Below are 14,471 nucleotides of genomic sequence, written 5' to 3'. Positions count from 1 at the left end.
ATTTTTAGTGCACTAAAGTATGCTATATGCTGCACTACTTAATCTGCAAAAGCATTTATATTTTTAAATATCTAATGAATTAGCTTCATGAGCTCTTGAATATTTCAGTTTTTGCACATTGAAGTGTTTTTTTATTTTAAGGCAGGAGATCCTTAAGTGGAATGGATGGGGATACAACGACTCCAAGTTTACATTTAACAAGAAAGGGCAAGGTGAATTTACAGGCAAAAGGTAAGGATTCTATTCTACATTTGACAATACTTAGAAATGCTCTTTGTCATGCTTGACTTGTTTTTCCGCATTAACTACTAACTGCGATGAGAACTGCACATATTTCATGTAAGAATGCTATTGAAGGCAATACATTTTTGAGTCCAAGATAAACAAGAAAACCAAAAGAACAGCATGATATCTCACATGTTTCTGCAGTTTTTTGCAAGGTTAAAATGAGAAATATGAATCACAGTATTGCCTACTATTTCAAACATCTACGCATATTTTCAAAATAATGTTGATTATTCTATTTGAAATTAACAGACTGTAGTACTTCAGAGCTATATGTTAAGGTTTAACAGCATCCTCTTATTTTATGATATTTAATCTTTAGCATGTTCACAAAGTGAATTCCTTACATGTGTTTTAAGCAAATCTAATATAGTCAAATCTTAAAAAGACCCACGTTATCCCTCAGGTGGTCATTACTGATTCAGTCATATTTCATAAACATGCCTGATTACATACAATATAACCTCCTCCTTCTACACAGTTGGTGTATATATTTATAAAATAGCTTTATGTAATCTTTCCAAAAAAATTTGAATGTTGAGAATAATACATAACTGAAATTCATGTAAGAACTTTTTATTAAACTACTAAAAGTAATCTTTTATCTTCAATAAGAAACATCGTTGCAAATTTCCTTCTCTGATTTTTCTTTTGCATCTTCAAAGAGTTTCTGGCAGAAACTCACTAGAATCAGGTATAGCATTTAAAACCTTGTTTCCAGTGTGTTTTTAAAAATAAATTTCATCAAGAAGGATGTGAAATTGGCATGGAAAGAGTAGACTCTCTCATCCCCAGTCCCACAAATAGCATGCATGAAATCTGGAACTTGATGCATATCTAAGACGGCAATTTCCATGTTGCCAATGAGTTCCATTCTCGAGTCTGTTCGCAAGTCATTTTGTACGGAAGTCAGAATACAATGCAGAGCAATGTAAAATAGCTGTTTGTAAGTACAGGAAACTTCGGATTTTTAAAATGACAGCGCTGTATGGGATTGCATTTGTAAGTGCAAGCGTTGATCAGTTGAATGCTAATAAATCTATGACACCCTGCTAACTTATCATAGCATTCATTGTTGCATAGAGTTGTTGTGTTAGTACCATCCAGTTTATGGTTTTGATCTTCAAACTGTGTTGCAAATAGCTGGTCCCAAATGTTTGAATCCATGTTCATTCTCCTGTTCTTCAGTGGTTTGAAAAGATAATTACATTTTTATAGCTTTGGAAGAATTACCTCCTTAACCCCCACCCCACTCATCAAATCTCTCAATTGTTTTAAAGTTGAAATTCTGTAGAAGGTTCCCTTTTACTTTTGAGCTGGAATGGAAAACGTTTTCCAAAAGAGAATTGTATGTTTGACAATCATCTTCCTCAACAGAGACCAGGCACTTGTTGTCTAATGACCTGAGGACATTGATTTTTGCAATGCAAATATGTCTTAAATAAAAAGAAATACTTTTTGTTGGAGCCTTTGAGCTGTGGCAGAAATGGCTACAGTGCTGTTTAGCTGGAGAGTTAGTGATTAATTAGTGTTTAGAAGTATGATATAAAAAGTACATAAACAAAAGTCAAAATACGCAAGAGGGTAAGGCATTTATTTCCATCCTTTACACTCAGTTGATTTTATGACTACAGCAGAAATACTTTATTTTTGTTGTAGAAATTAGGTCAAAGGGCTGCCCTACGCAAAACATTTGGCTAATTCAGAAAGCAGATGACCTGCAATCATGTGCAGATTGCAAGGACTGAAAGGGATTCTTTGCTTTAGAATCTATCTATGGACCCCAGACTATTGCTTTATCACCAATCCTCAGTGCTGACCAGTTAATAGTGTTCACAGGAAAAGCTTGATTTCTAGACCATAGGTGTTTGGGTAGTACCCTGGAGTTTTTTAAAACTAAAAAGGTTTAAACTCCATTGTATGATTAATCAAACAAAGGGCTATCAAACTCTCCAGTCCAGGTATTGAAAGAAACATTTTAAGTCAGCCTTCCAGATGTGTGAGAGAGAAATAATGATGTTGGGGCAGATGAGTTGTATTTCTGCTGTTTCATGTAAGTAGCTTGGTTTATCCTATTTACCTCCTTTTTTTTGTCATAAACTTCTGTTTTAAAACCAAATCTGCGGTATTGTGCTTGAGTTTCAGTGAAGGACCATCTTATTACTTAGATCATACTTTGTTTTGATTTTATCAAGCCAACTTTTATTTTGGGATCTGACTTAACTAGTAATATCAGCTAAGATCATAACCACCTTTAGTAACTAGTCCAGAGTTATTTTCAGTTTCCATTTGCTTGGTTCCTCTTTGCTTTGTTCCTCTTTGCTTTCCCAGCCAGATACTTGCAATCACGTTTTCATAGTAATCTGTCTATTAGCTGTATTTCCTGGAGAATCTTTATTCCAGCCAAAGCTAGAACCTTTGTGCTTTGTTTAAATGCTTGCAAATTTCATCTTTTCAATCTGAGCGTGAGCACTCACTTGCACTCTGTGGATGATAATAGAGCATAGCTGTACTCTGGTCATCAATAAATATTTGACAAAATCTTTCAGATTCAGTAATATCTTCGGAGAAGACTGCAACCCACTCCTACAGTGAGTTTGTATGCACTCTTGCCTTCTCAAAGTCCATTCACGTGGAATTTGAAGCTCATTGGCTTTTGTATCCAGATAGATATGCTAATTAGATTTGTTTTTGGGATTTCCCCAACTCCATTAAATCATGTAATTAAGTGCATTTTAAGTAATTTAACATACAACTATTGCCAAAACCTTGCATTCCTAATTGTGTATCAAACCTGTAGTCTGTCCATTGTGGGCTCATTTGCTTTGGTCATTCTTTACTGGTGTAATATCTCTTGCCGCCTTCCCAGTTAGACAACCGAGACCTGCCTTTAACAATCAAGTCATCCAAGCTTATTGTGGAATTCAGCAAAGGTCACATGACCCTCCTCTCTGTTTCATGTTCCCCTAGGGAGTCCCAAATATAATAAATCCTGCAAAGATCATATTTGTAGCATCTACCTTTATAAAAGATAAGTGGTCACTGATTTCAAAAAACATTCTTCATACTTGAAAAATTCTGCGAGTTTTAAAAACCCGATTGCTACATTGTATGTTTATCAATCTCTTCCCTTCTCATTTCACCAGTGTACAATCCACATTAACACGTGGACTAAGATATTGCCATCAGTCATACTTGGTAGGATTTAAAGTGGAATGTGCATGAATTGTGAGCCTTTTTTTATCGATGAAGACTTACTCTATTTGTGGTGACTTCTCTTATGCTTTGAATATCACTTTTCTCAGTTTGCAAAACTTAGATGCTTTCTTGGTATAATTGTTTAAATGTTGGCACATTTAGTTCAATTTGGGTAACATTTTCAAGAACCACAGTGTTGCTTGCAGACAATCCCCGTGATTTTCAAATTTTATTAGATCACATGGAAATGAAATCTTCTCTCAATCTCTTGGTGGTTTTATTATGTCCTTTGTTCTTTTAGAATCATAATTTAGTGTTTGCTTTAAATCGGTCTTTGAATTACTTTTGAGTGTAACTCTGAACATTCTTTGCAATGGCTGTTTTGCTTATTGTCCAGATCTTTTTAACTACTTTCAAACAACATGAATCATTCTCCTCCTGCTTAAATGCAGGATATATTTTTCCTCTGATACTTGAAGAATTCCCTTAAGTCCATGTTGATGATCAATCTGAAAATCCTGGTATGTTTCTAGCCAATTTATGGGTTATTTAAACTTCTTGTCCTCACTCAGTATGAACCTTTGCTTGGTTCTTCCCTCATGAACAACTGTTCAATTACTCTGAAGTTTGAATTTATATTTTAGAACTGAATTTTTCCTTCTACAGTATCAGCACTAATTACAGACAAGTCATTTTGTTTTAGAAAACTGTCTTCCTTTGTTTCTCTATTACCCTGGAGTGCTGCTGTCAAATTTTGCTTTGACACCTGTGACTTGTGTTCTACCAGCAAACTTCATTCAGTGTGAAAATTCAATTGTTGCAATTTTATGTGATTTAGTCTATGGTTTTAGTAACATTTTAAGCTCAAGTCTGAACTCTTGAATCTTTTGGTCCTTCGTGAGTGAATCTAATGTCTTTTTTTTCCAACAGTTTCAAGAACAAGCATATATTCAAGTCCATTGATCTTGCTGTTCTGTCCTGACCTTTACAACTTCAGTTAATTTTGTGGAAACATCTGGAGAGGGCACAGTTTTCAGCTAGATTCTTTTTTCCAGGAGAAAGTGAACAACACGTTAATAGGCAATTTTGATACCACCGCCAGAATAATAGAACAAAACACAATTTAAAAATTCATTCAATGTATAGACATTGTAAACCTATTCCATCATTGCCTTACATCATTGTACTTTCAGCTTTGGGAATTTTCTGGAGATTAAATCCATGTCATTTGTGACTGAACTACAATAAAGAGTAATCGTTGATAAAATAAGATTTATTTTACTTTTTGTCCCTTTTATAAGAAATCTACAAATCTCAAGCAGATTATAAACGTGTTTACTCTTGAAACCTTTTCTTTTTAATTTCATAATAAACTTGAAAGCAACAATTATTAAAAATAAGACTGACGACTTTCTGAACCTTGGAACAAACTGAAATGGCCATTTTGCTTTTCCAAATAAGTGACTGTTTTCTAGCTTTCTCTCAGAATTGTTTTCCTATTGAAGTAATTGTGAGAAATGCTGCAACAAAATTCAATTTACACCTTAATAACAAATAACTGGTCAACCCGGTCCGTTAACAATTTGAGAATGAACAGAAGAAGGATGCCAATATCATTTTTCAATTGAATTATTAAGACACTTTAACACTCTGACCATTACAGTTTAAATCCTCAATACGAATATGGCCAAGAGTTAAATTTAAATTTATTCAATTTTTTCAACATTTTCAAATTTATTTAATATCTGTACTCTTGCAAGCTGGAATGTTTTTGGATTAGAAAATAGTGAAATTTGACCTTCAGTAATGAGTGTTTCAAGTTGTGAACTGTTAATTTACTTTTGCAGCAGACCAAATAGTTTCTAAAATCAAGGTACATTTTTTTTTCAGTTTTATGATGCTTTATTTCTCTCTCTAGAGTAAGTAGGAATTAGAATTTTCAGTGCTTTGCAGAGCTTAGAAGTACAACTTCTTAAACAATATCAAAGTGTTGTAAGCTTGCAAGCTTTATTGCATTTACCACTAAATTACCATGCAGCAATTTTCTTTTCATTGCACCAGGATTCTTTTGACTGAATACAGTTTTGAGTAGAGATAGTGACCTCTTAAAAATACCCACCCCATGTTCAGGGTAGCTGATAAATGATAATTTCTTGTTCAGGTATCGACTTAGTGGTATGGTGCTGCCAGCTTTGAAGGAATGGATGGAAAAATCTTTTGGAGCAAGTTTGGAGCACAGAACTACCCCAAGGGTATGAAACATATAGGCAATAGTTCTTTGACATTCCTTTGATATTTTGTTTCCTTTCGTGTAAATGGAAAATTCTACATAATTTGCTTAAACTGAGAAAGTGAGACAAATGCCCAGCTCAGGTTCTAGTTGTCTTTTTTCTGAACAAAATATTAGTGCTCCTATGACAGTCTAATTTATTCCAGTTAACTTATTTTCTTACTCAAACATTTAAATTAAAAAAGCAAATTTTGGCCCATAAATTTGCGGATAAAAATTGCATTCATTCTTGTTCTGACATCCTCACATTTTGGTAAGGCTACTAACTTAATAGACTGCTCTTGTCCAATTGGGCAATGATTTGTAGACGCTAATGACCATTTTTTTTCAACATTGAAGACCACACCGAACTTGGAAGATCTTCCAGTGCCCATTCTAAATGAAGAATGTTTGAAGGAAATAAAAGACTTGGGTATTCCATTTTCACACGATCCAGAGGATAGGTTAATAAGGTCACATGGTAAGAAATCTGAACCTTTTTAAATACAGGTATATAACATTCAAAATTATTTCGTGATCAACTGATGCACTTTGTTTTAAACGCAGGCCATTGCTTACACGAGATTTTTGCTTTACGTGAAGGCAAAGTTGAACGAATTCCAGATGTTGTAATCTGGCCGAGTAAGTGTAATTATTTGTTTCTTTTGGCAACGTATTTTTAAACTGGCATTTGGTTCACTAAATATATAGTAAACATACTTTCTTTTAGAGAATTCTATGTTTTTGTCTAAAGTGTAATTCTGTTCAAATTATATGTGAAACTGTTGCAGATGTATTCTTGCCTTATTTCATATTGTCTGAATAATTGATTGCAGTGTTGAAGTGTTGCATCTTCTACTGTGGATAGCACATTCTTACAACAAAAATTATTTTGTTTTCCAGATTGTCATTCTGATGTTGTTAAGATAGTACAGCTGGCTTCCAAACATAATATTTGCATCATTCCGTTTGGTGGTAAGTATTTTTTAATTGTATGAATTAGTTTTAAATACACAATTATAAATTCAAGTTGTATTCTGCTCAATTTTACTTCATTGCTTTGTATTCACTGAGCCATAATAGAATCACACTTGCAAAATTTTCATTTACTAAAGAGAAATTTCCACCTTTTTTTTTGAGGTCTATTCCCATCAGGCATTTCAACATGTAACTATAGAGCCTGAAGAAAATTTGAACTAGAATGTGTTTTCCAAATATCTAACTTAAATGTTATTTTGACAAAATAAAATGTCACTTAGAGGCAGAAAAAAAATCATTCAAATTTTAGAGAGACACATAGTGTCACGTCAATGCAGTACTTGCCTAGATGCCCAGGCTAATGCTCTGAGGGTGAGAGTTCAAATTGTGGAACAGTGGCCAGTAGAATTTAGGAAATTAAGTGGATTTGAAAATTAGTCTGTTATAGTAACCACAAATCTATAACCCAATTTGTTGTAAAACCCCATCTGGTTCACTAATTTCCCTTGTAACAAAGGAAGTCTGCTGTCCTTACAGGTCTGACCTATATGTAACTCGAGACTCACAGTAACGTGGTTGACTCTTAACTGACCCAGCAAGCCACATGGGTCAAAGTGCAGCCAATGATCTTGGCAGCATTTTCCATATCTCAGGAAAGAATAAAGGGGAAAAAAATGATTTTATACTCTTTTAGCTGCATTTGAAAAATAGAGTTTTCATTGGTTGGTCTAAGCATGCCTATGTAAACACTTTCCATTCACATTCTGAGAGTTCATATAATTAAGCACTTGGCGAAGTTACAATATTTTAAAAGTACTATATTTATATATGTAGTTGTACATAGAAATACAACAGTGGTTTGCAAAAATTTGAGATTTCTCATATTTTAATAAGTTTGAAATGAATCCTCCAGCTAATGCTGTAAATTCATTTGCATTCTTCATGATTGTCATATGTTTCCTACTGGTAAGGCACATTTAAATTGTCAATATATTTCAAAGGTAACCAAAATTGACTATATTTGTTTTCTTCACTGTTCATGCTGCAGCATACAGTGTGATTTTTAAAAGTCTGCTCAGGACTTCATGTTCCAAATAAGAACAATAGTTTTGTCTGAACTTTTGTTTTGTATTCCAATGTTAAAGAGCTTAATACTTTTGTATTCTTTGTTTTGGTATTCTTTACTTGCGCTTAGTGTTTGTATTTACTTTGAGGAATTTGAAGGATATGTTCTTTGGTTTAAAAAAATACAAGACATTGGCTATTTGAGCTGTACTGGATGTAATATAATACAAAAAATTGTAGATGCTGGAAATCTGAAACGCAGAAGTGCTGGTGAAACTCAACAGATCTGGCAGCATCTTTGGAGGGGCAAGAGTTGATGATGAGTCTAGTGACCCTTTTTCAGAACATGTAATGTTGGTAGCTCCACAGATTATTTTTCAGAGCTTGTGTTGTGCTATTCACATTATAAATGCTTTGGATAAGGAAACTAAATGTCATATCTCTGTTTGCAGAAGAGGACGGGCTGAGTGAGAGAGTGAACTGTGAGGAGGATGCAGTGTGATTTGGGCAAATGATGTATAATGTAGATTAATGTGAGGTTATCTACTTTGATAACAAAAACTGAAGGACAGTTTATTATCTGAAAGGCACAACTTGGGAAAGAGGGTAGTGCAACTAGACTTGGGTGTCCTTGTACACCATTCACTGAAGGTAAGCATGCCGGTGCAGCAAGCAGTCAAGAAGGCGAATGGTATGTTGGCTTTGATCGTAAAAGGATCAGTACAGGAAAAGAGATGTTTTGCTGCAGTTGTACAGTGCTTTGGTGAAACCACACATGGAGTATTCTGTGCAGTTTTTAACCTTTATTTGAGGAGGGATGCTTTGGCTACAGGGGGAGTGCAGCAAAGATTTGTCAGATTGACTCTTGGGATGGCAGGACTGATGTATGGAGAGAGATTGGATCAGTTAGGACTACGTTCACTGACATTCAGAAGAATGAGGGAGGATCTCGCAGAAATGTGTCAGATTTTAACAGGCTAAACACAGGAAGGATATTCCTGATGACTGAGAAGTTTGGAACCAGGGATCACAGTTTAGGATGGAGCTGACAACTTCATCCATACAGTGGTGAGCCTGTGGGATTCTCTGCTACATATTGTCAAGGAGGAATTATATGTGGTTCTGGGGGCTAAAGGGATCAAAGATTATGGGGACAAAGCACGAGGCTCTTGAGTTGGATGACAACCAATGAACAGCAGAGCCAGGTTGAATGGTCCAATCCTGCTCCTGTTCTTTTCCATGTTTGACACGTTTTGTGCAATATAACTTGTTGTGTTAAAGTGTACATGTTATGCAAGTGGCTGAGTTTTATGCTATTAATGCTGAAAACGTGCAAGTCTGTTCACAATATAAATCATACTATCCATGGGGAACTGTAAAGAAAAGATGAAGTGCAAAGCTGTATTGGTAGAAGATAGCTAGGGAAGAAAACAGAATTAGAAAGGTGTTGACTGGGGGAGAAATGGAATAGAAAAAGGATGAAAAGAAAAAATCAGGCGCATTATGGAGATCAAAGTTGGAATGTGAGACTGTGCTAATATTCTTAAAGCAGTGACTTGTTATGCATAAACCTACACAGTAATGTGGATTTATTTTAAAACACTGATCAAGGTTTTTCTTTAAAGGACAGTTTAAGATTCTAAGTTAACTTTGAATTGCATCTTTGCTGTTGCATTCCTATGGAATTCATGCTGCTGGCTGCAAGACAAATACAAAACAGCCAGCCCTCGTTAAAACCAGCAGACACTCTGAGAGACTACTAAAATGGGTCTTCCTGGCAGTCATTCTTGGTGAGTCCCCTGTGGCTTTCCATTTTGTGTTAAATAGTTTTATCTGCTGTATATTGGCACTTGGGTTATTGGTAAGCATTTAATTATAAAACTTCTCTGTGTGAGCTCTGCGCTTCAGGAAACCAACAGTGTTATTGCACATCTTACCCAACACTAAATTTGTTAAATTCATGACTTCACAATTCAGAAGGATAAACATGATACCTTTTTTGTGTGTATCAGACCCATAGTTGCATGTACTAGGCCCTGCACTAAAGTATCATGTTTCCTCTTGCAACAGCCAGATAAAGTGCAGGTTCAAATCTCTGCTTTTGGTCATAAATGACTACTTACCAAGTTTTTACTTTAAGTTTTGTCCCTAGGCTGTGTGTTACTTAGGAAATACCACATTAATTACAAGTTATCATGAGAATAGAATAATATGCTGTCTTGTAATGTTGTATTCCTTGTGAGTTGATGGTGCTCAAATGTTGTTGGGATGGTAGAATTGTAATCTAGTAGAGATGAAGGTATGGTGGGATTTAGCCCAGTTAGAGAAGTGTATTGCAGTAATTTGTGGCTTTTAACTCTTAGAGCTAACCTACATCATGAGTGTTTTGTTTCTGTTTGCAAAATTCAAGCTCGCCAATTCCATGAATCCTTGGGGGCTTGGAGTCTGTAGGATGTATATTACTGTTGCACAGGAAAAGAAGCTGCCTGAAAAGATTAGTTTCCTCCACATAGTCTGCTTAATTTTAATCATTAGCTGTGCTATAAATATCACAGGAATTTTGAGTCAGGATTTCTGTCTTCAGAAAATATGCTCCCCACCTTAAACAAAATGTGCAAGATATTAAGATTTGTTTCAGTTGTAACAAAGACTTAAAGGAGACACTTTTTTTTTTACTGACAGATTACAAATAATACAATTTAAGTGGAATAGTATACTTCTGTGGCAAATAAATATCAACATATTTAATATTAAATCTAATAGAATATAGGTTGATATTATTTATAACTATTCAAGAATAGTTAGAATAAAATATCTAACAGTGTTTAAGGATAGAATATTCATCAATATTTAAAGTTTTACATTAAAGCTCTGAGTAAGAACATATCTTCTAGTGGGAAGAAGGACATTGAAAATAATGATTTGAGTCCCTAACACTTCTGAAATTTCAGTTGAAGTGTTTTATTTTTATTATTTGGACCATTCCTGCTATGCAAATGTGGATTATTTATTGGTTCCTCTCATTTTTGTGATGTTATGCCTTTTAGTGTTATATAAAATCATTAGTGTGGAAGCAGGCCATTTAGCCCATAGAGTCCACACCAACCCTCCTGAAGAGCTTCCAACCAAGACCCACCCTATCCCACCTAGCCTGAACATCCATGGACACTATAGACAACTTAGCATGGCCAATCCACCTAACTTGCACATCTTGGACAGTGGAAGGAAACTCTCAAACATGGAGAGTGTGCAAGCTCCACACAAATGGTTGCCAGAGGGTAGAATTGAACCTGCGTCCCTTGCACTGTGAGGCGGCAGTGCTATCCACTGTGCCACCCTTCATTCCTTCATGATTTGGTGAAGGTTCACTTGTGAAGTAGTGAGCTTTTTACCGTGTCAATTTATTTGAGATTTTGTACTTAGATCTAGATGTTCATTTCAACCCTTACATATTCTTTCACTGTTAAAATAATCCTTTGTCAGTAAAGATGTTTCATTTCTCTGCCTTCGAGTGTTGTCTTGACCTGACTTTTGTTGGTATTCATGTCTTAACTGATAAGAATGGCAAAGATCCTTGACAGTTTTAGTATTCCTCTTGTATTTTAACATTTTATTTGCATATCCAGGTGTGCTGTTGCCATTTTTTTTGTGTCTTGACTTTTTTTGTTTTAATTAAATTAACTAATTTAAATTTAATAGCATGTTTTCACCATGTCCCTTTAGGATAATCTTTTCCTGCTCGCTACGATAGTCTTTCATGGTCAGCTTTTACATGAGTATTTATATTTAGATACATTTTAATATTGATTTGTGTCTTACCTATTTAGTTATGCTTATTTCTCAAGCAGACATATCTTTTGAGCTTGATATTGTTACAGTGTGATGTTCAATCGATCTACATTTGGATGTAATGATGTTCTCATGGTATTCCTGGTCTTGCCCTCCTTCGTAGAGATCATGGAGACAAGATTTTGTTGAAGAATACTTGCATTGCAGCAGTGCAGAGTGTAAATTATTGAAATGTGCACAGTGACTGTAGTGCACCACAGTCACTGTGTGCTTTTCAATAATGAGGTGGTTACTGATTGCAGTTCCTTTCATTTGAGGATACTCACTATGTTTTGTGGCATCATCAGCATGCTACGCAGGACAGGCTTCAAATAGACCTAGCAACTAAACTGGACATCCATGAGGTGCTGTGGGCCATCAGCAGTAGAATGATATTTAGTCACAATTGATAACCTCATGGCCCCACAAATAATTCCAGTTTGCCATTTCCATTCAACTGGGAGATCAACCATGGTTAAACAGAGTGCATTAGGGAATACCAGGAATAACTCCAGGCACATCTGAAAATGAGATCAGGATTACTTGTATACCAAACAGCTGAAGCAGCGTGCAACCGACAACCAAACAATCCCACAACCAAGTGATCAGACCTAAACTCTGCAGTTCTGTCATATCCAATCAGAATGATGGTGGACAATCAAACAGGCGCTAGGAGGAGGAGAAGGGGGAGGCTTCTGAATATTCCCATTCTCCACAACGTGGACCTCAACATCAGTGCAAAAAAACAGGGCTGAAGCATTTGCACCCATATTTAGCTTATGGTGTATTATGTATCAGTTTTTTTCCTGAGGTCCCCAACTTTGAAAATGCCAGTCTTCAGCAATTGTATTCACTCTGCTTGACATCAAGAAAAGGGTGAAGGTACTGAATACTGCAATAGCTATAAATCTTGGCAATATTCCAGCAATAGTACTGACATTGTGCTGCAGACTTAGCTACATCCCCAGCCTAGCTGTTCCAATATTACTACTATACTCTCATTCCTCTTACAATGTATAACATTGCCCAGGTATGTCCTGCTGACAAAAAGAGGTCAAATCCAACCCAACTAATTATTGCAGTTTCAGTCTACTCTCGATCATGAGCAAAATGATGGAAAAGGTCCTCAGCAGTACTAGTAAGTGGCAATAAAAAAGGACTTAACTTGCTCACTGACACTCGGTTGGAGTTCTGCCAGGGCCATTCAACTCCTGTCTTTATGGCCTTGATCCAAACATCTACGAAAGAGCTAAATGTCAGCGATGAAGTGAGAGTCTTGCCCATTACATCAAGGTAGCAGTTAATGCATTTATGGTATTGTGGAGCCTTAGCAAAATTGAAGTCAATGGGTATCTGGGGAGAGGTCATCACTTAAGGAAATTTTCAGGGAAGTATTGTTGGCTCAATCTGCAGCTGTATCTATGATCCTCCATCCGTCACGAGAATAGAAGTCAGGATGTTCTCTCATATCATTTTACTAAGGTTTAACGTTTGTACCTAATCAACATGACTCCCTCTAAGTAGTTCTTCAGTTTGTGGATCTTTTTGAGTCTATTTGCAGTAGCAACTTCCGAAAGTCAATACACCAACACACATTTCAGCTGTGCACAGAACCTCTGATTGGCTGCATAGCCACGCAGTTTAGAGGGAACACTGCATCCCAGATGCTGAATAGTTTTTTTTCAGGAAGTCCTGGCCAATATCTTGTGTGCGCTTGTTGGCATGTTTTACTGATGCCATTGAAGGTTAGGGATGTGGTTCTGTCTTGTTGGAGATGTTTGTTGCCTAGTACGTCAACCCAAATTACCAGTCACCCATCAGCCTAACAGCAATATTAACCCAACTCCTGTTGCATTATTTGTCTGAGGCATTTTCACTGAGGCTCAGCTGCTGTCTTACTGCATTAAGGTAATTAAAGCAATTGAAGATGGTTAGGAGCTTGATGGATTTCAGCAATGATATTCTGAAATTTTGATTATTGACTGAAAAGCTTGACAGTCATCTTCCATGTCAAGTATTACTCCCTTCATAGCATAGCTTTTTGTGGTTATACTTGGTTGAATCCTGTATTAATGTTGAGGCAGCTACACTGGTCTTTCCTCCGGCACTTGTCTTCTGCGCATATCTGGATGAAGTCTGAAGCTAAGTGGCTAAGTAGGATCTGAACTTTGTTGGCAAACAGGCTATTGGATTTGAGTTGGCACTGTTGTTCAATACTTTCTTGTAAAAGCAGATCATTTATATTGTGTCTTTGACAATCACAAGATATTCATGAGTACTGTGTAGCTCGGGAAGTACTTTTGAAAATTAGTTGTGATGTAGGAAGCATTATGTAAATGGCTATCATTTTCACCTGGGTTTGGTACATCTGTACTTTAGTTTAATCAATTTGGATTATGGACCATTTGGCTCTGCCCATTACCTTTTTGATATTTATGTAGATAGTCTTACATTGCTTCACTAGATTGGTACCTTGTTTTGAATAATGCTGGCTTCTGCTCTGCATGTGCCTTTCTAAACTTTCTCATTGAAGTGAAAGTGATTTTTCCTGGTTAGATGGATCCAGTGGAGTGAAGGATAGCAGCCCAGGAGGTTACAGATTGTGGTAGTTCATAATTCTACTGATATTCCTAGATGTTTGTTTGTAGAATGCTCTATTTTGGGTATATTACCTGTGATTTGGTGTGATGGTGTCACATTACTGAGGGAGTGAGATTTCACTTCTGAACATATGAAAATGAAACTTCATTCTTGAGGATTTATGTAGTGGTCAGTTCTGCTAGCTGACTTGAGGACTGAGTATAGTTGTTCCTCATTGACTTTTATCACCTGATGTCTGTCCACTCTC

General features: G+C 36.0%; 1 protein-coding gene across 1 annotated transcript in view; it reads left to right on the top strand.

Moving 5' to 3' along the window:
- agps (alkylglycerone phosphate synthase) overlaps positions 1–14,471 on the top strand; it is a 158,917-nt gene that overhangs the window by 37,531 nt on the left and 106,915 nt on the right. The window contains exons 2-6 of the mRNA XM_072579139.1: positions 142–231; positions 5,645–5,735; positions 6,113–6,233; positions 6,320–6,394; positions 6,656–6,727. Of these exons, the coding sequence (XP_072435240.1) occupies positions 142–231; positions 5,645–5,735; positions 6,113–6,233; positions 6,320–6,394; positions 6,656–6,727 (449 nt within the window). The remainder of the gene's footprint in view (positions 1–141; positions 232–5,644; positions 5,736–6,112; positions 6,234–6,319; positions 6,395–6,655; positions 6,728–14,471) is intronic.

The sequence above is a fragment of the Chiloscyllium punctatum genome, chromosome 10, assembly GCF_047496795.1.
Source record: "Chiloscyllium punctatum isolate Juve2018m chromosome 10, sChiPun1.3, whole genome shotgun sequence".
NCBI lineage: Eukaryota > Metazoa > Chordata > Chondrichthyes > Orectolobiformes > Hemiscylliidae > Chiloscyllium > Chiloscyllium punctatum.
This window is presented reverse-complemented; position numbering and strand designations above follow the sequence as displayed.